General features: G+C 39.7%; 1 protein-coding gene and 1 long non-coding RNA gene across 3 annotated transcripts; one reads left to right on the forward strand and one right to left on the reverse strand.

Moving 5' to 3' along the window:
* On the reverse strand, window positions 1-26,716 carry LOC131466801 (complement C3-like). Of its 2 annotated transcripts, none has more exons than XM_058640253.1 (43): window positions 26,604-26,716; window positions 23,126-23,321; window positions 21,927-22,089; window positions 21,669-21,763; window positions 19,783-19,871; window positions 19,428-19,510; window positions 19,262-19,349; window positions 19,021-19,123; window positions 18,692-18,812; window positions 18,453-18,568; window positions 18,184-18,330; window positions 17,436-17,535; window positions 17,227-17,321; window positions 16,952-17,143; window positions 16,616-16,771; window positions 16,232-16,361; window positions 15,027-15,098; window positions 14,627-14,824; window positions 14,430-14,544; window positions 14,267-14,346; window positions 12,102-12,241; window positions 11,157-11,369; window positions 7,922-7,979; window positions 7,723-7,812; window positions 7,346-7,549; window positions 7,010-7,085; window positions 6,709-6,868; window positions 6,534-6,620; window positions 5,292-5,442; window positions 4,890-4,975; window positions 4,438-4,515; window positions 4,194-4,349; window positions 4,032-4,094; window positions 3,863-3,944; window positions 3,730-3,778; window positions 3,207-3,297; window positions 2,673-2,762; window positions 2,049-2,151; window positions 1,844-1,933; window positions 1,017-1,109; window positions 821-904; window positions 454-589; window positions 1-270 (listed from the first exon to the last, which is right to left on the reverse strand). In XM_058640253.1, exons 1-43 carry the CDS (start codon window positions 26,672-26,674, stop codon window positions 129-131), a joined length of 4,932 nt encoding a protein of 1,643 aa, XP_058496236.1. In that variant the 5' UTR covers window positions 26,675-26,716; the 3' UTR covers window positions 1-128. The 2 variants fall into 2 exon arrangements, with proteins under 2 accessions (XP_058496236.1, XP_058496235.1); XM_058640252.1 differs by having other exon boundaries at window positions 7,916-7,979.
* On the forward strand, window positions 12,482-13,766 carry LOC131466802 (uncharacterized). The gene is made up of 3 exons (XR_009241452.1): window positions 12,482-12,933; window positions 13,025-13,060; window positions 13,615-13,766. It is a non-coding gene; the product is annotated as an uncharacterized LOC131466802 (long non-coding RNA).

Below are 26,716 nucleotides of genomic sequence, written 5' to 3' on the forward strand. Positions count from 1 at the left end.
TGAAGACTTTACAGTTTATTCCACACAGAGTAACCTTTTGATCTGTTACATTTTATAACGGTTAAAGTTTTGCATAACATATGTAAAAATTAAATAGAAACAAAGACAGTGGATTTTTTGGTGTTGTACTACAGTGGACATCCAAAGAGAGTGTACTGCGTGACCATCTCCTCCAAGCCCAAACATGTTGGCCTGTGTTCAGCCTTTTGACACTCTGCGTCTGTGGGCCAGTACTCGATCCAGGTTCTCTCACCGAGCACATACTGATACCTGTGGGGAGAGAAGAAGTATCATGAACTCACATGCTGTCTTGACATAAAGCAAATCACTTCCGGCATGCAGCATGATAATGTTGCCGGCTGACATAAGCTCTAACCACCACAGTTTGTTTAGTATGACACTCATTGATAGAACAGGAGTATAAAGAACACATTTGATCACGCAAACACTTACGATTGGTCCTTGTGAATATCCTTTGATGTACCCATGATGAGATACATTTTCCCTTCACCCAGCTCTAAAGCCTCCCTGCAGTGAGGGTAACTGAGGAATGCACGTACTTTACCCAGGGGACCAACATCATAATTTCCTGATTTTTAAAATACACCACGAAGTGAAAGAAGAGAATTCTGGATTAAACACACATCTTAAGCATTAGTGTAAAACATGATTGTTATTTTACCATTTTCTCCCCCAAGGGGAATCAAAAGGAAAATTTGGACATTTTATGAAAATGGCTTTACTTTGTAGACAAGAATAAGATGAGGGGATTTAAAACCTTCATGTATAATGTGATACATTTTAGGCAGTTCACACCCACCTTCTTTGATCACTTCCATTATCCGCATTGTGTAAATATCAGTGGACAAACCATCTGTGAATTCTTCCACTCTCACTTTGTAAACTGAGGACAAATTAAGGGGCAGATGATTTTCTTATTTATGAACCTCTTCTTATACAAACATCCTGGTCATTTACAGTTAAAAATAATGCAGATCATTCACACTGAGTCTTACCAAAATCAATTTTGCTGGTAGGTGTACTCTCACAGGGTTTAGCTGTGCGTAAATCATTGCTGATTTTACCCTTCTTCTGCATGCTGCAGTTCTCTGGAAATAAACAGCAGACGCACAGTAAAGATACAAACAATAACAGTAAGTCTACATGCTAATGTGTCTCTGGACCAGTAACAAATGCTGCATATACTGTGGATGCACTGTATGATTGTGTGAATGGCAAAACTGTAATATAAAGGTCATCGAGATTAGGAAGGTGCTGGAAATACAGACCACTTACCATTGTAACCAGTGTAGTGCAGGTTGTGGGAAACTGCAGCTCTGATCCTAAATTAACGGTGAGACACATTCCTCAACCATATCTATATTTTTTATCATGAATTGGTTTTGAGGTAACCAGATTTATAGAGGTGCAATACTAAACTACTGATGTTAATGATATGAACAATAATAATACATTTTGTGGAACAGGTGAGGAATTTACAGCCAATGATAATTATTTCAGATTTATTGCAGCTAGTAGAAGTTAATAGAAGTGTGACTGCATCCATATTTTATTTCAGTGAGGCAGTTGTTTCTTGTGTGGGTGGCAGAGGTGACTGATTTGGTAAGAATGTAGATCTGGACATCATCAGTGTGACAGTGGAAGTGGAGATCATGACGACGTCTAGTGTTACTGAGGGTAAGTATTTAGAGGATGAAGAGGTGATGTTGTAAACAGCAGAATGACAAATGATCAGTTCTTTAATTAAGCATAATATTTGTAGTTATTTTGAGTTCCTTTAGTACTTTCAGCTGCATCTTCAGAGAGACACTATAGTGTTTACCTTCAGCACATGTGCATGCTTCATTTCTACAGAGCCTAAGCAGCTGCCCAGCTTTCCTCTCTGGATGGTAGAATTTCACACATTGTGTTTCTGCAATGATAAAGACACCCATTGATGAAATGTGTATTAAATCCAACACTGTTAACACTGCTAATCTGTCTATGTACTCTCTATCCAGTTCTATCCAAGTGTCTTTAAGGCTTACGGTCATAATATTCATAGAGAGATACAGCCGCTGGTTGCATGACGCCCACTTTCAGAGTCTGGTGGATCCTAAAAGTGATCTCCTCTGATCGTGTGTGAGAAACCTGTGGAGAAATGTAAAGCAAAGATGAGAAGTGAGGTTGTCTGAGAGGTCTGGGACAATATGCTTTTATCACAGTTTGATATTTATCACAATACTCGGGTGCTGATTCAATTTAAGTTGCCAATCTGATTTATTGTGATTCCACAAATCACTAGTATCAATAAATGTGACCTTATTTTCCTCCTTAAACCTAAATGTTTTTTTAAAAATAATTACAATGAAGCCATAGACAATGAAGTGTTTCTTAGCTTTAACTATTCAGTGTTTACTAATCAATAAAATAATAAAATAATGACAGATTCTCAAAACAGGACACTTCAAATGAACACTTTTAAAAACCCTGGATTGCAAAACAAACTGATAAAAATAACTTCCACTACTTTTTGAGGTGAAATAGCAACTGCTTCTTTTCGCTATTTCTGTTCATTAAGCAAAAAGAAATGTTGCCATTCTGTAGGAGGGGACATTTTTTTCCACAATGTATTGATTGTGTTTCTCTACTCCTATTGTCTAATGTCTTACCTTGTCCAGGTAGATGATCAATGAACCTCTCTCTGACAGAACTGTGTCCATCTCATATTTTGCAATGGTACGGGCGCGTCCTTTGGCCAACTAGACACAAGCATATAGAGTCACCATTGTGTGTGTGTGTGTGTTTGTGTGTCAGTCAGTCAGTCATCATCTACCGCTTTATCCTCTGCTAGAGGGTCACGGGGGGTGCTGTGCCAATCTCAGCTACATCGGGCGATAGGCGGGGTACACCCTGGACAGTTCGCCAGTCCATCGCAGGGCCACACACAGATAGAGACAAACAACCATTCACTCTCACACTCACTCCTATGGTCAATTTAGAGTGTCCAATTTACCTAATCCCCACATTGCATGTTTTTGGACTGTGGGAGGAAGCCAGAGAACCCACGCACACACGGGGAGAACATGCAAACTCCATGCAGAAAGGCCCTTGTTTCAACCGGGGCTCGAACCCGGGTCTTCTCGCTGCAAGGCGAGAGTGCTAACCACTACGTGTGTGTGTGTGTGTGTGTGTAAAAATCTTACCAAGTCCAGGTCATTTTTGTTGACAGTGAAGCCAGTTAGTAAGCCAATATCCAAGATTGACATAGTTGCATCGTGATCCTTGTTCTTATATCTGTGCAATAAATGGACACATTCCATTAAAAAATACACAATCGTAGTGAGAAAGACATGAAGTAACAAAGCAACCAGGGCTGGTGAGAAAATGTCCTGTAATAAAGGTCCAGTGTGTAAGAATTAATGACATTTCAATGGTTATATTTTGGCTTTATGTGGGGGACTGAGCTCCCATTCCAAAATGTGAAACTGAAGTCAATTCAGGCTGTTGTTGAAACATAGTTGCATAAGATGGTGGACTCTGTAAAGAAAGGCCTTTGCCTTAAGTACATATAAAAGGTGTATTCCAAGGATACAAAAAATTTATTTTTATTTTAAAGTGATGATACAAATATACTTATGGATAGCATATTCAACTTCTGGCTATAAGCCCTCGTAAAAGTTTCACACTGGACCTTTTAAACCAGCATCTTTTCTTAGCCGTACTTACAAGACTTCTATTCTCAGTTTGTATATCGCCTCATCCTCATCCATTTTCTCTGGAAAAGCAAAATACTACATGAACATGTAATCTTTTGTCATGGCACAGAATCATTTTCAAATAGCAGAGGGCATAAAATGACCTGGAATAAGCTCCACTGACAAGTTAAACTTCTGACAGTCACTCTCTTTTTCCTTCGGCAGAGCGTAATACAGTGACACCATCTGTTAACACAGGAACAAAGTGCATTTTTATAATGCATGGGTTTAGTATTCATAAATGATTGAAAAACAGAAACATGCTTTATTTACTTTCAGTGTTGCTTTTCCAGTTCCTGTCGCAGTCACTTTAACATCCTGGTTTATATCATTGATCTATGAGGATAAAAATCATAACAAAAGAAACCAGATGATCAGAAAAACAGGATTGATGACAGCCACTGACAGAGTGTGTGACAGAGCGTGCACGCTAACTTTTGATGTTCTGGTCATGTAGTGGTTGTTCCTGTTGAAGTTGATCTTCTCTGGCTTGGCCCTGCCAGGCAAATGGATGTCCACGTTCAGATCATACTCTGGTTCTTTTGCATTTGCACAGTATTCTGCTAAAGCCTGGTACACTATCATCGTAGCCTGGACAGAAAAACAACAGTAATAAAACGTCCATTGACCTGCAAGTTTTGTAAAAAAATAAAGAGGTCAAGTTGGGATGTCCTGTTACCTGAGTTGAGCCATAGTATCCACCATACGTCTGCTGTTTGTTGAACCATCTCACAATAGGTCTAGCATCTTCAAAGGCCTTTATTAACAGAAGGTGAAAAAAGGTTTGAAGCACACCATATAAAGGTCTGCAGTAGTAAATTAACCAAAACATCATTGTGATATTTAAATCTGTATTGAACAGCCCACTCTCCTGAGCAACTCATGATAAAGATTCAAGGTGGGTTGCATCCAAAGAGAATAATGTTTCATTTATATAAAGTATTGTCCAGAGCGAATCAAGAAAGCACATGTTAAACAAAAATGAGAGGTGGAGCTTGAATTAAAGATCAGTGAGAAAGTTTGGAAATAAAGCTTTTGATGCTCATAAAGTCATTAATGCAAACACATGGAAGGTGAAAAATATTGAAACATAGATTCTTCTGGACGCACAGTGAACTCGCAGAGACTCACCTTGGCCTTGACCAGAGCAAGAAGAGCATAAGCTGTGGCCTCTAATGTATAAACACGTCCTTCAGGAACATTCCAGTGGGACAACTCTGAAAAACAGAGGCAAATAACTTCTTTTATTACAGGCTGACCTTTTACATTCAGACCTGCAGACATGAGAGCTCAACTGATGAAGGATTTTAAAGACCAATTCAGATATTATGACAGTACAAAAAAATCAAACAAACAGGTTATAGTATAAAGATGCTTTTTCAAAAATAAAATGAAATAAAAATCAAATGAATTCCCATTGCAGCGAGTAGGACAGAAACCTAAAATATTTATATCTTTGTCTACAATCCTCACAGTAATGTGTCACTATATAAGTGTGTCAGACTAATTCAATGGTAACAATTATTCTTGCACCTGGGGAAGCAAAATTGAAGAGGATCTCTCTGTTCAGTTGGTTTTGGTTGGCCAGGGCGTATGATGACATGGCTACAGCATATGGGTTGGTGAGGTTGGGCAAACGTCTCTTCAGGTAGTCCACGGCTTTGTCAATTTTTTCAGACAGAGTCTGGACATCAGTAAAGAGAAAAGTGATGGGAGGACTGAGTGTGACAGGAGAACAGATAAACACCATGTATCCAGTGCAAACATAAGAGGATGAGACAACAGTAATCCATTTATAAACCTGAATATTGTAACATATCTTCTGTGTGACTCAAAAGCGAGTAATGAGTACCATAAATGACATAAACTTTCTGTTGATCTCAACCACAAATATATGTAACAGGGTCAGTTACTACAGCATATTTGTAAGGTACTGCAATTCATTAAACACCTGATATTTATTTTATTTTGCCTTTTTAAGTTATAATGACACAAAATGCACGTTATGTTTTTATGTTCATATTTTATCCTGACACAGGAGGTTAAGTTGCCACGTGGAACCTTTGTGATTTTCTGTCCCTCACGTTCACTTTTGGGGTGCCCACCTGGTATTTAAGGGTGTGTCTGGCCCTCACCTACTGTACTTGCTTCGTGTCAGATATGTCGCTATATGTTTTCTTTTAATTTAATAATTGCCGGGGACCTTCTGCTGCTGCATACTGTGGGAGAGAGGGCATTCTTCCCTGTGTTTCACATGCTGATGGGAGTTTCTTTTACTTGCCTTGTGTCAGAAATAAACGGAGACTACCTCCAAAAGATATTCATCGTATGGCGAATTCTTCACAACACAGACTGCAAAACTACACCGGTTACATATACACAAAAAAACAGGCACATATTGAACGGGTACTGCACAAGTACTAATACTTAAATAGTGATAATCAAAACTGATTATGATGCAAACAAAATCAGGTACCGTAATAAACAATACTAATTCTCAATACACCTACAGTTAATACAAAAAAATAACCAAAAAAAATATAAATATCTCCACCATAAATGTTCCAAAACACACGACTGACCATTTTCTAATTCATTTGCCTAATCAAAACTTAACTACCAGAAAATTAAACAGCAGGACAGTCAATCATGTTTAAGTGATGTGAAAAACTAATAATCAGTGCCTCACAGAACTCTGTTTGGTCCATCACTTATGTGGAGTGAGTATGTGTAATAATAGTGGTGTAATACGATGCATGCAGGTCAGGTACTCACACTAACTCTGTCAGCACATAGCTGGCGTGACTCTTGCATGGCGATCAGGCAGTATGCCGTTATGGAGGCATCTGAATCTGCACCATACTGCACACAGAAAATGTTTTAATTAAAATTTGTGAGAGTGACTTATTTATTTTGTCATTTATGATGTTACTGGAATGAGTTCACGCACACGTATCGCTCCGTGGATCACCCTCCCGGTTTCTCTGAACATGCCATCAGGTCGCTGTGCATTGAGAATCAGAAACTTCACAGCACCACAGATCACATTCCTCTGCATTTCCACCAGGTTGGAGGACATGGCAAACACCTTGACAACATAAGCTGTGAGCCTTTGAGAGAGATGAGAGCGGATGACTGTTGAGTTACATTAAACACATGAAAAATACATCCATCCTCACACAATCAGAGATAGATGAGGATGTGGAAACATTTACATACAGTATGAGCTCATTTATGTTTGGATGCCTCACATGATGCTATGTTGCTGCCCCCGATACACTGAAAAAGACCCATCTTGATTTTTGAAGGCGATCTCATTTTTGTAGCCTGGATGCAAACAAAAAAGTCAGTCAGTGCGTCATACATGCATGTCAGTTTGAGGAGTCCTGTTCAGCTGACTCTTTGATAGAAGGAGCCCTGAAAGTTTTGATTTCTGATAAGAGTATATTTGTCTGATGGTAATTTTGTTTATTAAAAAAGGCAGAAAATTATTGAGTATGTGTCTCTTTGTCAAATTCAATTAGTGTCAGTGTCATCATTGTAGCTCTGAGAGAGGAATAAAATAAACATATTCTTTGTGATCTCACCGGTCTTGATATGCTGGAGGGCTTCATTTCGTTTCTGAAAGCCCACCGTTTCCCACTGGTTAGTTCTGTCCAAAAAGACGGTTGCGATGACAGGTAGACTCATGCGGGCCAGGTTCTGCTCTCCACAGCCGCTTGGCTGCCTGATCAATGAACCCAATGATTTCCCACTAATCACGTTCTCCACCAATGGACCAACTTCACTCCCTGCACATGCATAACCAGACAAATCAAAACACTATCAATCAACATGAAGACACAAGCAAAAAAAAATACAATGTCATCTCCTGATTAGATCAATACTGTATTAAAAAACAAAGCACATTGATTTGACCGTGTAAGTCTGTCTAACGTATAAAATTCAGAATGTGATATCCCACCTGTCACAGAGATCTGTGTGCTTGTAGGTGTGTTAGGAACCCAGTCTTTCTTTGGAATTTCACTATTGAGGATTTCTTCTTGTTTACCTCCTGGAGGAAGAAACAGGCACGTTTGGGGGGTGGGGGGAGTCATTTTAAGTCAATCACAACACAGAATGATTATAAAGTGGAGGCATTCAATGTCTGAACTCACCAGCACCTTTGTGTGAGGGGTCTAGAATTATAGTCTGTGGAGACTTAATTAGTACACCTTCAGGCTGGAAAAACAACAACACAAACATTATAATCATTTAAATTTAATCTTTTCTGGATATGTTGGTCTATAGCAAAACGAAATGTGTCTCATTTCTATAAAGGTGCTATACGTAAGGAAATTATTGATTAAATTAAGACAAAATGACCATAATGTGTCATCAGACATTTAAAAAAACATGTCATAAGCCCCTTTTTCACTAGTGCGGCATGCCTCGCCTCGGCACGGTTATTTTGCTTTTCCATTAGCGATAGTCCCTGGTACCTTTTTTAGTACCTGCTCTGGCGAGGTTCCAAGCGAGTGTCAGATGGAGTCTGTGCTCCGGTCATGGAGGAAGTGCTGAACAAATCTTTTTAATTAACTGATTCTAATGATTCAGTACACTGAAAACAACTGCTTTACAAGTCACTCGTCACTAGTTTGTGTGTCGAGTGTAAAACAAAGTCACAGCAGTTTCATGCAGCCGTGCAGTGATCCAGCATAGTAAACATCAGCCCCCGGCAAGACACAACATCGCAGTGGAAAAACGCATATGGAGCACAATGTCCCAACTGGACTGCTAGCCTTCCCTCGCGACTGGCAGCTTAAAGTGGACCTCCAGAAGCAGCTTCATTTTTCCGAGCACAACACAAGGACATCTCTCAGGCCAGATTTGGTCTTAAAGGGGACATATTATGCAAAATCAACTTTTTAATCATTTTAATACTTATATTTGGGACTATGGAGGCCCTAACAGTCACCAAAGTGTGGAAAAAGAATACTCCTTTTTTCGTGGTCCCCCTTAGTGTAAGTATAGGCGATAAAACGTGATGTTGAATTCCCTGCGCTTATGACGGCAGCATGCGCATTTCACCACAAATGTTACCACCCCACCAGTAAGTTTACTTCGAGAGCTCCACCTTAGCTACACCTTAGCTCCACCTTGTCCCTGCGAGAGTGCGAGGGAGGAAGAGCGGTATTATGCGGAGGGACGACGCGGAGGGACAAGTGTGCTGTTCATGGCTGCACAGTGGAGCACAGTGTTTTACACAAACTTCCAGCCTCAGAGGATTTTATATATGAAGCTAATGTGCCGGATAAAGTCAGCAAACGTGTGTTCGTGTGTTCGCACCACTTTGCACCACTTCGCATCCGACTGCTGCCAGCGGTCGCCGTATTTAGTCAGCGACCGTATTTAACCGACGTACAAACACACACATTTTTAAGAAAAGGTCAAATGGAGCTCATAACTGACCATTCTGACACATCCTAATTCAAAATATTTGTTCAGTACGTCCTCCATGACCGGAGCACAGACTCAGTCTGATACAGTCACATACAGCGGCAGTTTATGGCGATCAGCGGTGGCGATTTTCACAGAGAGTGCCGTCACGGGAAGAGACGTCCGACACAAGGATCAAGCCGAACGGTGCCGAACTGTAAATCAGTTAAAAAGACTTGCTGATCGGCAGCGGCGAGCTGCATAAACTACCGCTGTATGTGACTGTATCAGACTGAGTCTGTGCTCCAGAGACCTCCGACACAAGGATCAAGCTGAACACAGCCAGCAGTGGCGATCAGCGGTGGCGATCAGCGGTGCTGTCCCAAAGTCCTTTTAACTGATTTACAGTTCGGCACTGTTTGGCTTGATCCTTGTGACGGAGGTCTCTTCCTGTGACGGCACTCTCGCTGTTTTCCGTGCATGCTGCCATGTTGATATTGTCAGAGAACTAGTGGAAGGAGGGGGAGAGGAATGGAGCGAAGGGAACAGGAGCTGAGTGAGCGCAATAAAAAGGACAAATCAGAATCAGTGTGTTTGCCTGTGTCTCATTTGCATGTAAAGGGACCACGCACAAAACCGAGCGTTGTGAAAGGGGCGGGTTTGGCAGGGTTGGCGAAATAGGGTATAATATGTCCCCTTTAACATCAGAGAGTTCAAAGCAGGTGGTGCTGTTGGAACTTACAGTCCACTGGGAAGACCGGATAGAGGAGGCCCATGAACGCAAGAGGACCAAATATCTTGAGCTAGTAGAGGCCTGCAGAGCCAACAGTTGGAGGGCCTGGTGTGAGCCGATCAAGGTGTGCTGCAGGGGGTTTCTAGGGCAATCTCTGCACGAGTGCTAAGACTCCTTGGCATAAGAGGGTTGCCAGAGAGGAAAGCCACCAGAAACATCAGTGAAGCAGCAGAAAAAGGGGTGAAGCATGGAGTAGCACGCTGCTTGGACACAAGCAAGGTGAGGGTGTCCGATGATCTGAGACCCGAAAAACCCTGTGACCCTGGGATCATCAGTGATGATGTGTCCAAGCTGCACTTTCTAGGTGTTTCCATGAACTAGATACAGACTGGCCTGGCCAATGACTTCCAGGAAAGCTGGACGACGACTGCTGAAACATGGTAGTGACAACTGGAGAGACAGTGGACAGCACAGAGAGACGACACCCGGGGAAGTGAGCATCAGTGAGGTCAGTACCCCAAGCTACAGCTCCCGTTAGGGAGTGTCAACACTAAGCTACAGAAAGCCCCAAGGAAAGATGATGAGCACCCCAGACGTACAGACTTCCCTGCAAACGACATACGCAATGGACTATTGACAATGAGAGCAACCTGTTTTTATGGCAAGACCTGCAAGAACTTGAGAGGTCTGAGGATCCACAAGACCAAGATGGGCTGCATAAGGAGGAAGCAAATCTAGCAACGCACAGAGGCAGTGCCCAGTGCTGTCTTTGATGAGACGGAGGAGGAGCAGGACGCAGAGCCACCCCACAGCGTCCAGAACCTCAGAACCATCAGAAAAATGCTGGGTCTTGTGGCCTGAGTTATGCCTGTTTGACGTGACCCTTGAAACTACATCACGGGGGGCAGTGAAGCAGCAACTTCCGTCAATGTGTCCTCAACATTGCCCACGTGCACACAGGGACAACATGCAAACTGCATGCAGAAAGGCCCTTGTTCCGAGTGGGTCACAAACCCAGGCCTTTTTACTGCAAGGCAACAGCACTAACCCCTTATGTGTGGCTCCTTCTTGAGAACATTAACAAACAAATTATTGTGCTATTGTATGAAGAGATATTGAATATGACCTTGACTCTTACACATGTGTACAGACTCAACATATCTGTTGAAGTTGGTCTGATGTCATCTAATGTTAAAGAACGTTTGAACACACTGTTGTCGTTTGAATAGGGCATCAGTTTCTCTTACCACCACCCGCAGTTTCTTTATGACTCCATCACTGAGTGACGAGTCCTTCACGGCTGCTTTGACCTCAATGTCGAATTGTCCGTCCTTCATCGGTATAATGATGAAGAATACTGATCGTGTGGTCTGGGGCCCGACTCTGACATCCTGGCGATATCTTATACGTTTAGATGCTGCACTGCACACATCCTCCGTCTCAGTCAGATCCACTCGCACCTTGGGAGAGAGGTGGAGAGAGGAGAATAAGGTTACGAGCATATGATCTCAGATGACAAGACACCACATAGTGAATCAGCTGCAAATTAAAATTGTTCACATGTACAGATATTTCCTTTACTGTTTGATGTTCCATTAGTCCTCATCAATAAAGGAAATATCAATAAAAAGGGACAATAATCCACAGCTACCTTAAAGCTGCAGTGTGTAACGTAAGTTTTTTGTTGTTACAGTTGTTATTAATCTGCAGTTGGTTGTTCTTTGTAAACAGTAGCATTATATATGCTGTGTCCTTCATTTTTATGATAATTCAAAATAATTCACATCTGAAACTTTTTATGGTCACTTCTTTGTGTTTACAGTCATATTAACACCTGTTGGAGCCGTCTCACTTTATTAATGCAATGTTGCAGTTGCCTCCATGTGTCTTGATATAAAACAAATCACTTACTTTGTGCAATGCAGTAATGTCGCAACGCAAGATCTAAAAATTACTATCACTACTGAAAAGCACAGAGAGTCATATGGAACTGATACGGAACTCCATATGACATTATGCAAGCTTATTTGACAGTGCTTTGACTATTACAGGCATTTATATTTACTAGATACAGTTTTCATAATGAATGCATTGCTTTAAATTGTTATTAGAGGCTATAGGGAAGAACCATCATTCAAAACGCCTGAGAAAAATATTGTGGTCTCATTGACTGTGGCCTGAAACAGACTTACAGTGTGAAGATCAGGGCTGTAGTTGTGGAGGATTGCCTTAATTTCAAGCTGCTCTCCACGGACAGCAGAGTAGGGCAGTCTAAGGTCAATGAAGAAGTCTTTCCGGACAATCACTTCTAATGGCTCACTGACACAGATTCCTTCAAGAAAAGGAGGAGAATTAAGCGGTGGGAGAAATTTCACAATAGTCAGGTACAACCATAGATTGTATATAAAAGTCTACGAAGTAAGATGGAAGTAGCAGAAAGCCAACAGGGGCAACTCCACTACTGTAGCTGAAAAAAGAACTAAACCTAAATGGAAGTCTATGGGAAATTAGCCTACACCTCACTTATTGATTTATGATGTCAGTGTGGCAAGTTGGCACGTGACTTGCATTCTTTGCAGGTACACTAAATTATCACCAGAAAGAATTCAATCAGTCATCAGCGCGTAATGACTGACACCTTTATGGGCAGGAGACTGCTGATGTGCACTTCCCCTCCTTCCTGAATCAGTCTCATGTTGTGATTGCGGTTTGGAGCTTCTGTGGTTGTTGTTTGGTGGTGGTGGTGTTACACTTGCTTCCAAGAGTCAGCTGTGCTTTAGGTGCTCCTCCCCTTGCGGCGCTGAAGTGTGCTTCCTGCACTGTGGGTGGGCACACTGGTGTTGGGAGGTAAGGTTACCTCCCATACCTCCCACCTACCATAAAATATTATGTTTAAGCTGCTGTTAGCTCTTGTTGGGCCGGTTACTGAGTGGCTTTTTCGTCTCCAGTTTCTGTGGACAGCATTCGAGCTGTGGGCTCTCCCTCTCTCCTCACGGGTTGGGAAAACTGCGCCGCTGCTCTTTGGTATGTATATGCAGGCCGATCCTGGTTCCTTTTCAGATTTCTACACAAAGCTTTGTAATTTGAGTGGTTTTGCTCTCTGTTCACTTGGCAGGTCTAAATCCTCCAAGCTGTTGCCGACTACTTTTCGGTCTCCCTCTTTTATTGTTTTACTACTACTACTACTACTACTACTACTACTGCTACTACTACAACCTTATGTGGTGGTTGGAATTATAGTTATGGTTATTGTTTCTGTTTGCTAGTTTGCTTTTTTGTTTTGGTTGTTTGTGTGTCGTGTGCTTGTATCTTTGACTTAGTTGTTTGATTTGCACCGATGCATGTTCTTTTGTTTTGTTCTTTAGATTGCCTTTTTGAATGATTTAGATTGTGTTGTGAATGTTATATATATATATATATATACATATAGACACACACACATATATATACACACATATATATGTGTGTGTGTATATATATATATACATATAATGTGTATATATATATATATATATACACACACACACACACACACACATATATATATATATATATATATATATACACATATTCATACATATATATATTTTTTTTATTTTATTTATTTATTCTATTTTCTAGTAGTGGGTTTGGGTGGTTTGTATGTTTGTGGTTTTGAGCCGCTCTCCAGTTGACTATACTGACAATCTCTGCGTCTCTTTGCAGGGCAGGTGCTGTGGGGCAGATAGCGGCTGGTCCCCTAGTGGTGGTGTCCCATCATTGGTCCCTCAACTGCACTTGGGTGTCATTCGGATGTTTTGTGGTAAACATGAGGAGCCCCCAGCCGTAGCCCAGGCGTCTTGTTTGTTTGTGGGCTTGTAGAGTAGTACGAGTGTGTGGGTACAGTGACACAATGTAATATTTTTATGAAAAAAATATTTATTTTTGGAATCACGTCTCCTCTCTAGTGCTTTTGGATATGTGTCCTTAGTCTGGGGTGAGCCCTAACGTGGGCTAAAGTTATTTCCTTGTGGGTGAAATTCCCTGAGGTGGCGTTCTCCATTTCCTTTCACCATCCATCACTATGCCACATCAGTAAACAGGGATTAATGGTCTCCTGGCTACTTTCAGGTCTTTTGCAATAGAATACGTTGTCAATAGACATTTAGATTATGTTCCCACTGAGAGTAAAATTGATGAAAAGGCATGTCACATATTACAGCTGGTATGACCAATAGGTTCCTGGTTGTAGCTGAAGAATGATCCATTTGTAAAAATTGTCACGGCGGTAGTAGAATCACAAATCTCTAGACTATGTCCATTTTGATATACAGTCTATGGATACAAGAAAAACAACAGATATTCACTGAGTGCTCACCATGGGTTCTTGACAGACTAATACCAGTGAACTGCCATGTTGTGATTGAGTCTGGTAAAGGAACATTTTTCTCAAATGCACTGAAACAAAGACAATTGTTAGGATTTTAGTGGTGTCATGAGTGTGGATATCTGTGTGTATGTCTGTGTGTGTGTTGCCTCACCAGTTAGGTGTGTTGCAAGAGGGCAGATTGATGTCTGTCCACAGCCAACTTTCAGGGAAATTAGTACGAGACACTATCTCATTGCTGTCCATGTAACTGTCGTCTTCAACCTCACCTAGAGAGACATCAAAAAGGTTTAATATTTGTTTTGTTTCAATCATGGATATCCAACCCCTTCCTTGTCGCCCATCTCTTACTGCGAGCCAGTAGGAGTTGGTCCACTTTCTTCTCAGCTCGCTGGTGAGTCATCTCATTGCAACAGTGCACGAAGGCCTGAACACATTCTGCACCATCAGTGATGTACTCACTGCGCATCTCACAGGTGTATGAAAGCTTGGTTTCACTCATGCCATCAAGACAACACTCACGTTGAAGATCCGTTTCATACCGACTTACTGGAAAGCAAGACAGTTGTGGAGGAGAGAAACAGAGGTTATAGGACAAATGGTGACGAAGAATTTCTTTCTACCCACAATGATAAGTTTATCCTTTGAATTAGGAAAAAAATAAGTCAGTCAAGATGCCCAACTACAGACAATAAAATACCTAATGTGACTGAACATTGAATCACTGGTGATTAAGAGCTGTGGTTCTTACTTAAGCTGGTTGTGACGTCCATAATAGTGGTTTGTCTTCTCCTCCTGCTGCTGGGGGCTGGACAGTTTAGTTCTGGAAATGCAAGAAAACATTGAACATGTTAGACTACACTTGTCTTTTGCAAGATACAGATAAAAATAGAAAATCTTGAATGTCATGCCTATGACACATTGGACCATGCTGTGCTCTTGTCATGCTTGAAAAATTACGTTTGGTATTTGTGGTACTGCACTCAAGTGGTTTGAGTCTTACCGGTCTAAAAGTTTTTCTGTTATGATTGGCAACCTGTCTTCATCAAGTGCTCCCCTGTCCTTTTGGGTTCCATTCTTGCTCCTATTCTATTTCCAATACTTAATTCTCTCCACTGGCTACCTGTGCGTTTTAGAATTGATTTTAAACTTTTAATGTTTGTTTTTGAAGCCCTAAATTGCCTACTAAACAGAAACTGTTCGCTACCATGGCAGAGATTTACGTTCATCCAACCAGCTCCTGCTTGACATGCCCAGGTCAAGCTATAAACAGTGGGGTGACCGAGCTTTTTCAGTTGCCACCCCCAGACTCTGGAATAAACTCCCCCGAGATTCGCATTATCACAGGCCTAGACCTTTTTAAATCTAAACTTAAAACATATTTATTCAGGACGGCTTTTAATACCCAGTAGTTTGGTGACAGTTATTATTTTTTCTCCTTTTAATTCTTTTTGCTCACTTTTTATTCCTGTGTGTTTTTATTTTGGTATTTTTTATGCTTTGAATTAGGTTTCATGAATTGGTCTGCTTTTAATGCTGGGTGTCTGTAATGTTTAAAGCACTTTGGTCAACTGTGGGTTGTTGTAAAGGGCTATATAAATAAAGCACATTCCATTGCATGCCTTATTTATTGAACTGTATAAACTGTATACAAAAGCTTTTTGTTTCCCCCAAATAAAAATGTCAAATAATCTTTGTTAGGAGTTCAAGATATGTGTTGTCACCTCAACACAAAGGTGAGAAGAAGTTTATATTTAAGAAACAGTGCCTATCATTCTATTTCAGTAGGGGGCACCACAAATGGAATCAGAAATATCATTGGCTAATAGACAGTCAAATGAGGACCACAAAACGTCTGCACCAAATTATTTTCCAAAACAATTTTCCTTATCGTTAGATTTCTTGATCCTGAGAGGAAAGGAGAAACCAAAAGATCTGAGAGTAAAACCGTGTCACCTTGTCTATAAGGAGTTCCAGAAGCTGTGCTGGACTCAAACAACAGCCCAGCATCGTAGAACACATTCATACCATCCTTTCCTCCACCAGGGGTGCAGCCTGTGTCAAATTTCTCCACAATGTCCCACACCTGAACAGAGTGGAAGACATTTTCACACAGACATACAAACACACAAACCACAAACTGCTGGTCCTGAGTGACAAGTTTCATTCTCCATGTCCAAGTTAATACCTATCTGTACACAAAACTGACAAAAAAAATATAAACAATAACACATTAAGCCAACATATAGTTTGTTTTAGAATGGTTTTTTTTGTGTGTCTTTTTATGTTGCAAACCTTTCAAATTATATTCAAAGATGAAAATTTATGAAAATAAAATGCCTTTTTCTGGGTGAGGCGGTGCTTGTTATTCAGGACATAGACTCCTTTGTCAACTGCCACCAGTCCAACTGTGGCTCCTGGATCTCCAGTAACCTTCAGACCAAACATCCTTCGAGGCTCATAGGATGAACCAGGTCTTGATGGTTCTAACTTCAGCTGATTGAAAAAAAAAGAGAACATTTTGTGTTTGTTCAAGCAATTTGCACACGCACACACACAGACTACATTTATATATATGGAGACTATATTTAGACTATATTTCTACATCTCATTGAAATATTGTATCTTGTTCATTTACTTAGTTTAACTCCACTATATTAATATTGTGTGTCTCACCGAGCCCATGCAGGAGTCCTTGACATCCAACCAAACAGAGTCTGATACCACTTCATTGTCATTTGGATGGTAGTAGGCTATGATGCGGAATGATGGCAGCATGTCTTTGATGATGGGAACGATCAGGGAAATCAGTACTTGTCCTTTTGTCCTGTAACGGCCATGTTGGATCAGCTGACCTCTGCTCAGGATCTGGGGACACAGATTAAAACATCAGCATGGACCCAAACACAAGTTTATACAGAACGATCAGTAGGTCATAGCATGTGGCTCACCAGGTATGTGATATCAGTGTCTTGATTTGGCTGCCTGTTCAGGATGAGGTTGAACTTCAGATTGTCTCCTAACTGCAGCACTGCTGAATCCACATCTGCAAAAGATGATATGGGGATGAGTTCTGCACAATAAAAATATTTTCATGGTACTCTGCCATCATTAATGTGTTTTACCATTTGAAGTTACAGTATTTCAGGATTTTATTTACCTATGTGGATGTAGCTGTTGCTTTTAGTTTTATATGGAAGAGCTACCATGGTGGCTGATGCTTGTCTTTCCGCTAAAATACGAGGATCACTGGTTTTTGCCTAAAATCAGAGACACACAGGTTTACAAACACAGTTATGTAAAGAAATACAAAAGGTCCCAAATCTGTGCTGTTCTATACAGTCGTATCAATAGTGAACTGCTAACAAGAACTGAACGGTTTTTAGACAATGTCTTTAGTTAAAGGTAGTATGCAGCATTTTTCAACAAAAGTTTAATCATAAAGCAATCATTCTTAATGAGCCACGAGAGGTTTATGGTGTTTTCTTGCTGGTATTTAATGTTAACCGGATGGTACTGGGCGGCAACATTTGGCCAGTGTGTTTATATCCTCCAGCCAATAACAGTGGGGGAGGGGAGGGGCAGGTGTACTGTAAATGTTAAATGGTCACTGAAAACTGCTTGACACTATAGTTTTGCATTCACCCTTTTACACCCATTCACTCACACCTTCATACAGAACATCTATGTGCAGGTCTTTTTCTGTCACTCACCTAATGCAAGATACCATGTCTGTGTCTGAGGCAGTGTAATCTAATCTGAAAATGGTAGTGCATCTAGGTAGTATTATGTAAATCAGATCACCTAATAGTGTAAAGTAAATGAAGCGACAGAATTTGGTGACAGTGCCACTTTATTTTAAATATTCCATTAAAAACAAAGTATAACGGGAAAGGAAAAAAACTCACAGTGATTCTCAGATCTGATGCTCTTGCCTCTGTATTGACGGTAAGCTTTGCAAGGCCATTAGCTGCAGTCAAACCCTTCACTTCACCTGGATTCACCACCACAGCAACACCTTGAGCTGGAGTTTCATCTGGATTCACAACTTCAATCTGCCATGAAAGAAACAAACAGCCGAACAATAAGAATATATTGAAATGTCTTGTTAAATTATTCAGTAATTAGAATTATATTATTGTATATTATAATTGAAAATTATGATTAAATGCATTACCGAAACATCGAAGGACATTCCTGGTTTGAAATATTTGGGCGTTCTCTTGAAGTGAATGGTGTAGGGGGATGTAACGATCTGGATGCCTCTCACCTCTGCCTCCACCATTTCACTGCCTGTTGAATTGATGTAGAAACACACACACTAACACTTTAACAGAAGGTGTTTGACATTTTGTTATTGATCATCAATGAAATTAAAATCAAACATGATCATGTGACACAGACTGTTTTTCTTACCACTCATTGTCAGCACACTGACTGAGACAAATATGGAACTCCCCACAAGCTGGTCGATATTCTGGAAGGTTTGTGTGATGTGTTCCCTCTTCAGTTTGGCAACTCCAGCACCATTTTCAATCTAATATGACATAGAAAAAAATAAGTGCTACAAAATACAAAAAAACCCCATCAACTTTGATTTATTCTGATCATCATAAATAATTTAACTGGTGGTGAGTACAGGCAACTGTAAAAGTGGAAATCCTAAATAGTTTTCTTCTCTCTGATTGTGTCTCACAAAACAATGACAACTGGCAATCTGACTAAAAATGCAAGCATGTCCTCACCGCTACTCTCTGAAGAGCGTTTGGAAAGCTCCTCTTCTGACCTTCAAGCACAACCCCAAATACCACGTATGCTGTGCCAGTTACCTCTTCACCAAACAGATACCTGAACCCACAAGAAACAGTTTCAATGACAGCCAGTCAAAAACAGCAACACAACCTCTTAATGACATCATTTATTTTCTCAGCCCTTAATGATTCCAGTTCTGAAAGCCACAAGAATAAAAATAAAAAACATACGTACGTAGCTTTGATGTTGACAGTGAGCTCTGGACTGTCCTTATAGAAGAAGGAGCTCACAGGGATCAACTTCACCTCAAAACTCGGCAGCACTGGAAATATAAATAAACTTAATGTGTCCAACACCAGAAAGTAAATAAATACTTACACCGTGAGTAAAAGGGACGTACCGTATTCTTTGACCTCAAACTCTGCAGTGTAGCTCTGCTGTGGGTTCTTGTGGAATTTAGCCACCACTTTCCAGACTCCAGGACTGCACACACACATATATAATGATAAAGATCAATGGATAGTTTTCACAGGACAATGTGCTAGACTAGCCTATTTTATGTTTCTAGTTTCTGCTGGTGTCTTGGCAACAGCTATCAGTGTCCAGCTGATAGTTTCGACCCGTTACCAATGTCAACGTGAAGCTATGCTGATTATCCCCTGGATCTTATAACAATTTTATGATGATGAGATGTTATGAGAGTGGTCTTGATCTTCTGATCAAATTTATAAATTTGAAAACAAAATAAAACTAACCTGACAACTTCACCAAGTTGGAAATTGCCAGTGTGGATCCCTGATTTTGGAGAGACTGAATCAACAGGTAAAGTGATTCCTTCAGGAGTCTAAAAAAACCAAAAACACACAACAACGTGCAACCATTAACAGTGACCCAGACCTCTTAACAAATGAGTGCAGTATAAATTAAAATTTTACTAGGGGATAACTCCTTGAGATGTATCATCTTGTCTTCCAGGGGGTCCCAGACATAGATGTAGTCAGTGCAATACAACCCACCATATCCCATCGGCCCCCAACCCCACCACAAGGACAAAATAGAAATAAAGATATATATCAAGTGATGAATAAAGAGAGAGAGAAGGAGAGAAAGAACAAGACAGAAAAAAAGTTAAATTAATAACAGCATGGGGTCTGGAACATGGACATTAGTTAGGTCTTGAACAGATGTAAAGAAGTGACAGTTCTAATGGATGGCAGTAAGTTATTCCAATCTAAAGGCGCTTCGTGTTTTTTATATGTCATTAACCTTGTCTCTTTCTCTCCCTAGTTTGTGTCTTTCCTTCCTTCCCTCCCTCTCTCTCTCTGTATTCTCATTTCGCAGGTTGAGGGATCAAGATCCAGTTTTCGAGGCTACCCATATCGTCACCATTATTATTGTGCTATAATTTAAAAGTCGATATCATTAACTGTATAAACTTGTAACTTGATACAGTTGTTGTGTATCTGCTCCTGGTCTCTCTCTCTCTCTTCTGTCTCTACCTCATCTCCCTCTTGTCCTTTCTCTCCCCCTTTCTGTCCCCCACCTCTCCGCTGTCCCCCATTTTTCCTTTCACCCCAACCTGTCGAGGCAGATGACCGCACATCTCTGAGCCTGGTTCTGTCAGAGATTTCTTCCTGTTAAGAGGGAGTTTTTTCTCTCCACTGATGCCTAGTGCTTGCTCATTGTGTGAACTGTTGGGGTTCTCTGCTCTCCTTGATGTTGTCTATGTACAGTGCCTTGAGATAATGTATGTTATGATTTGGCGCTATACAAATAAAATTGAATTGAATTGTTTGAAAGCACGTCTTCCAATTTCTTAAAAAACAGCTGATGTGAAAGTCTGACAGAGTAAGGTGGTCGGTAGGGGACTAGGTATTGTTTTAAGTACAAGGGGTAGTTAAAGTGGACACATTTATAAATAAGCTGGAGCCAGTGGAAACGTCGCCTGTGGTTGAGAGCCAGTCAATCAAGTGTCTGATGCATAATACAGTGATGGGTTTTGTACGGACATCTTAAAACAAATCTGCAGATACTGTTAAAAGCGACATCAAAACAGTGAAGGTATTTCTCTAATGGGTTTTGGTATATGGTATCGGCATAGTCAATTATTGGGAGTAGTAGTTGGGTGGAGATTATTTTCCTTACTTGAAGATTAAACAATTTATGGAGCAATCAAGTATGCTGAGTTATGATTTATTCTATTGACAATGGAATCAATGTGTGGCTTCAATGTTAATGTAGTGTCAATACAAAGGCCCAGATATTTGAATGTATCCACTTTTTCAAGGGGGGTTCCATCGTTAAAGCAGAGTGTTGTGATAATTTATGACTGGTACCAAACAACATAAAACATGACTTCTTTTTTTCAATAATAGTCTGCTATGGCTGATCCAGTCCTGGACATTAATACATTCAGATTGCAAGAGTATTTCCATTTCTGATATATTGGTGCTCGATGTATAAATGACAGTATCCCATAAATGGGTATGGCAGTATAACTGTGGCACAAACAAGACTTAGCAACAAATGATCATCCTTGGTTGTCATCAGTTCAGTGACTGTCACAAGAGGCTTGACACACTGTTGTATGCAACTGAAGAGTAAAATGATTCTGTATTCTCATTGTAGTTAAATGCAATACCATAATCTCAATGTCAATGGAAGAATCCTTAAGATTGTTTTCATCCCTCTCAATGGGCTCCATACGAGGTGTCACTGCAAAGATCCTGTAAAGAACTGAAGAGAAAGAGGCTGAATAGACTGATTCCCTTGCAGACTGTTAGAAATTGTCATGAATAAATCAACACTGTGATACAGTGTGTTCGGATGTACTATCATATGTGGACTACTGTCACAGAGATGTGTATGTTGTTTAGCACTGATGTTGTACTGAACACACCTTTACTGCTGGGGGTGTAGAGGCTCTTGTCAGTCTGGATGAAGATGTAGCCGGACCGGAACGACACAAGGACGACTTTCTCCAGCAGGCGGTCAGGGAACTGAGCTTGTAGGTAGACATACTGCTTCACGGTGGCATCCCTGCTAAACTGTTCAGCGGGGATCTGAAGGCAGCATGTACAGCGGAATCAGTAATGAGGAGCAGGACAGGTGTATATGATTAGACTTTAGGGATCTCACACCAGGGAAATTCATTTTTTACAGTAACAAAATGGTAACAAGTAACAAATACAACATATAAACAGTGTAAATAAACAAATTCAAAATATAGCGAGTCTTCTTTCAACAAGAAGGTTGTGAGTTTGATTCCTAGCTCTGCTAGTCTACATTACAAAAGCGTGTGAATGGGTTTGAAAGATGAGTGATACAAAAAGACCTGCACACAGATGCGCTGTATAAGGCTGTGAATGGGTGAATGCAAAAATGCAGTGTAAAGCAGTTTTGAGTGGTCATCAAGCCTAGAAAAGCACTTTTTAAATACAGACCATTTAACATTTACACCAGTCACAACTAAAAATATATGAAAAATGAAATGACAAGGATTCTGGCATTGGTTGATGATAGAGCTGAAACGATTAATCGATGAATCGATTACTAAATTAATCGACAACTATTTTGATAATCGATTAATCGGTTTGAAGCTTTTTTCATGATTAAAACAAGATTTCTGATTGTTTAAGCTTCTTAAATATAATTTCTTTGCTCTGGATAACAAATTAATCATTAAAAGTCAATCATTTTGGTTTGTGGACAAAACAAGACATTTGAGAACATCATCAGTTCCAGGTTTGACGAACACCAATCAACATTTTTTATGGTTTTCTGATATTTTATGGACCAAACGATTCATCGATTCATCGAGAAAATAATCGACAGATTAATCGATTATGAAAATAATCGTTAGTTGCAGCTCTAGTTGATGATAAACATTTTGCCGTTTAACGTTAACTTTTTCCACCGATATTTGTTCACTCATACATATATTAAGTAGTTAAATCAAAATATTAAATGTTACACCTAAATGTTTTTTAATATTACTTTTAAATCTAAATGTTAAATAATATGTAAAATAATGTTACAATACACTCTAGATCTCTCATCTACACTCATGATTGGAAATTAATGAAGTGTTTCATTTACCTTTATTTGTCCAAGTGCCTGGAATTGATTTCCACTGTTAAGGGTCACAGTTGTGGTCTTCAGCGTTGTGAGCTTGGTTGGATGGTTCATCACCTTGATGTGAACCTGTATGTCTCCCCCTGTACAGTCTTGACACTCCACAAAGATGTTCTCTGTTGTTCCTACACGCAACATGTTTGGGGCAGACATCACCTTCCTTCAGAGAAGAAAAGAAATGCCTAATTACTTGGTATTTACTAAGAAACTAGATGGTAACAAAACATAGTTAATAGCTTTTATGTAACTTTATGTAATTACTAAGTTATTACCTAGTAAGAACATGGAAACATGGTAATACAATCTATGTATTAAGAGAGTACTCATACAGAAAGGATAGTAAGTAGTACTTTATTACTTAGTAAGTACATGAAAAACTAGCAAGAAACTAGATGTAATACAATCTATTTACTAAGAAAGTACCCATATGGAACGGATGTAAGTACTAAGTTATAACATACTGAGTACATGAAAACATACTAGAAAAGTAGATGGTATTTCAATATACATGTTAACAAAGTACCAGAGAGAAAGATTAAAGTACAAAGTTATTACCAAGTAAGAACATGGAAACATACTAGGAAAATAGATGGTAATACAATACACATATTAAGAAAGTATCATAGTAAAGGACAGTTAGTACTAAGTTATTCCCTAGTAAGTGCATACAATACATTGTGAGTTCCAGTTACTTACCTTTAAATAACATTTACTGCTATTTACAGTACTAAAATATCACTTTTTGTGTAATTAACATGTACTAAGACTGTAAAATACAGCAGTGCATATTACCCTATAAATACAGAGTACTTTCTTACCAAGGATACATAGTTGACTTTAAAAATGTTGAATTTCATAAATTCAAAAGTGCCATGTTCTTTCCTGGTATTAAAATATCACTTTTCTGTGTAATGAACATGTACTAGGATTGTAAAATTAAGTCATGCATATTTTCCTACAAATACAGTACTTTTTTTTTACCAAATAAACATGGTCAACCTTTAGGTGGATATGTATTTGTAAAGTACCCATACTAATAGGATAGGAAGTTCAACGCTATTATCTATTAGGTTCAAAGAAACATACTAGGAAGTTATTACCCCACATGTACATGATACTTACTAATAAACACCACAATGTGTACATGTATATACCATAGAAATGGCAACCTTAAAATGGTTGGATTTATTAAACCATCAGTCTTCTTTAACATTTACACTTCTTCATTAAATCACCCCTTGTTAAAGCTCACAAAAAAAGAAGAACCGTTTTCTCACAAAAACTGTAACAGAACTTGTAAGAAATCGGCAGTAGCTGTCTTCCTTTTTTCATTTATTGGATTTTTTTCAAACAAGTCTTGACGCACACAAGAAACACTTTGCAGTTTCTGTGGGGTGCACTGTCTACCTTTCTTGTTCTGGGTTTTGGCATAGTTTCTGAAATATAAGTAGTACACAATATTGCCAAACAAATAATTAGATAATTACAGATCATTTGCTAGTTGGGTAATATGAGTTGCCTATTTAAAATGCTACGGTTAGCAAATTGCTGTATAAGGCCAAGACAATTTATATACAAATTAGAACAATTAGAACATTTGTTAGAAGCACATTGCCGAACTGTGTACAGTTCATTGAATATTGATCAATTCCTATTAAATACACTTAACACTATTTACATTTATACGTAGCTATTTAACTAGCAATAAACGTTAGTAATGTGTGTATACCTTGCACTAGCTAACGTTAGCCTAGATGCTAATTAATTAATAATGCAGTGATGCTACTAGTGTAACAGATTGTTCTGTCCCTCTGTGAGGATGTTGTGTTGGCGGACTTCCGCTCTTTTCTTGTTCTAGCATATAATAAAAAGTGTGAGTTGTGGTGACTTACACTGAACTCGACTTCTCGTCTCTCGTCCAGTTATTGTGGTGTCCACGTTCTGTTTATATATAGCCCCTGACGACCACTGAGGACGCTCGGTTACACTACCATAACATTCACATGAAACTCTATGAAGTACTAACAGAGATTAAAAACAACTCTAAACACACATAATACCAAATAAAACATATACAGACCTTGTGCCCTGCGAAAATAAACCACCATAAGTGCTTGAGACTCCGTTTGCAGTCTTAATTGGTAACAGTTTCTCTCGTTTATTTCCTACTTCCGGTATTTTAGCCTTTCAAAATAAAAGCATCACTTTTGCACAGATGACCTACCACAATAAAAGTAAGACAAAATGTATGTCATTTACATACATTAACTTTGAATTTTAGATAACTTGTTCTCCAACTAAAGTAACACAAACTACTATAACTTGCCCCACAATGTAATGTAATTTATTTTTCAAGACAGGGACGATGCACAAAATAGAGAATATTCATTGTGCTAGGTTGTAGCAGATTGCTATTTTCCCCCTGTAGTCCCTGGGCAGGTTGATGGAATAATACATAAAAAACAAAACAACAACTGTAAAATTACAGAACAAAGGACGTGGAAGCAGATTCAACATCTAAGATAAAACGCTACAATACATTAATAATATACAAACTTTCAAACTGTCAGGTCAAAACGTATCCATTAAAAACAAAATAACACGTCAACAACAAATCTATGGATCACACCGAGCATCTAATGACAGCGACGCCTGAGCCAGCGGATCATTTCATCAGGACAGGCCGAGGAAACGTTGCTCTGTGCCGGGCACAGTGAGCGCCGAGCGTCCGCAGAGGCGGAGCTGATCACCTCCGACAAACGTCGCTGCCAAACTATAAATACGTCAGATCTTAATGCACAAACCACATGTTTAAATTCTAAGTGACTAATTTCTTGCCTCAAATGATGTTAAAACTTTGTTTCCGGGACACAGAAAAATATTTATTTCAGATTTAGATTTCTATTATCTGCTGCTATGCTCCGCCAAAATGTATTCTGGGATACATGGCCATCCCAAGTACGCTTAAGTCACCTCCGATGCATACTTGGTAAAAATGGGCGGAGCGAGAACACTTCCGGGTTTAAGAACCGTCCTCGCTGTTCGCTTACTTGAGAATTGGAACAGCACTTGGACTGAGGCTGATGACGTTTTCACAAGTACGCACAAGTATGGGTATTGAGAAACGGCCAGTGTCTAGTTTTGTCACTTTGTCACTTCCAGTGACATCTTTCATTTGAACTGACTGTTCCACATGTTCAAACTGAACGAGGAAAAACAGTGTACAGTTTTGCTGCCCCCTTGCTTGGAACACTCTCCAATATGAACTGAAAACTACTGATTTAATTTCCGTCTCCATTTAAATGACAGAAAACAGGAATTTATTGATCGTCTGTGTTCTTAAAATTGTTTCGGCATTCACAACTCCTTCTCTTTAACTGTCAACTAGTATGCACTTTCAAACCACTGTTTTACTTTAGGATAGTACAGTAAATCTACTCACAGTGGAGAGCCATCAACCAGAAAAGTCACAGAGGCCAGAGAGGCCAGCAGCCACAACATCCTTCCCATCATCCTTCCAAATTCTGTGCTGCTGTCAATGTAGAACAACGTACA

This window comes from Solea solea, chromosome 10 (genome assembly GCF_958295425.1).
Source record: "Solea solea chromosome 10, fSolSol10.1, whole genome shotgun sequence".
Lineage (NCBI taxonomy): Eukaryota > Metazoa > Chordata > Actinopteri > Pleuronectiformes > Soleidae > Solea > Solea solea.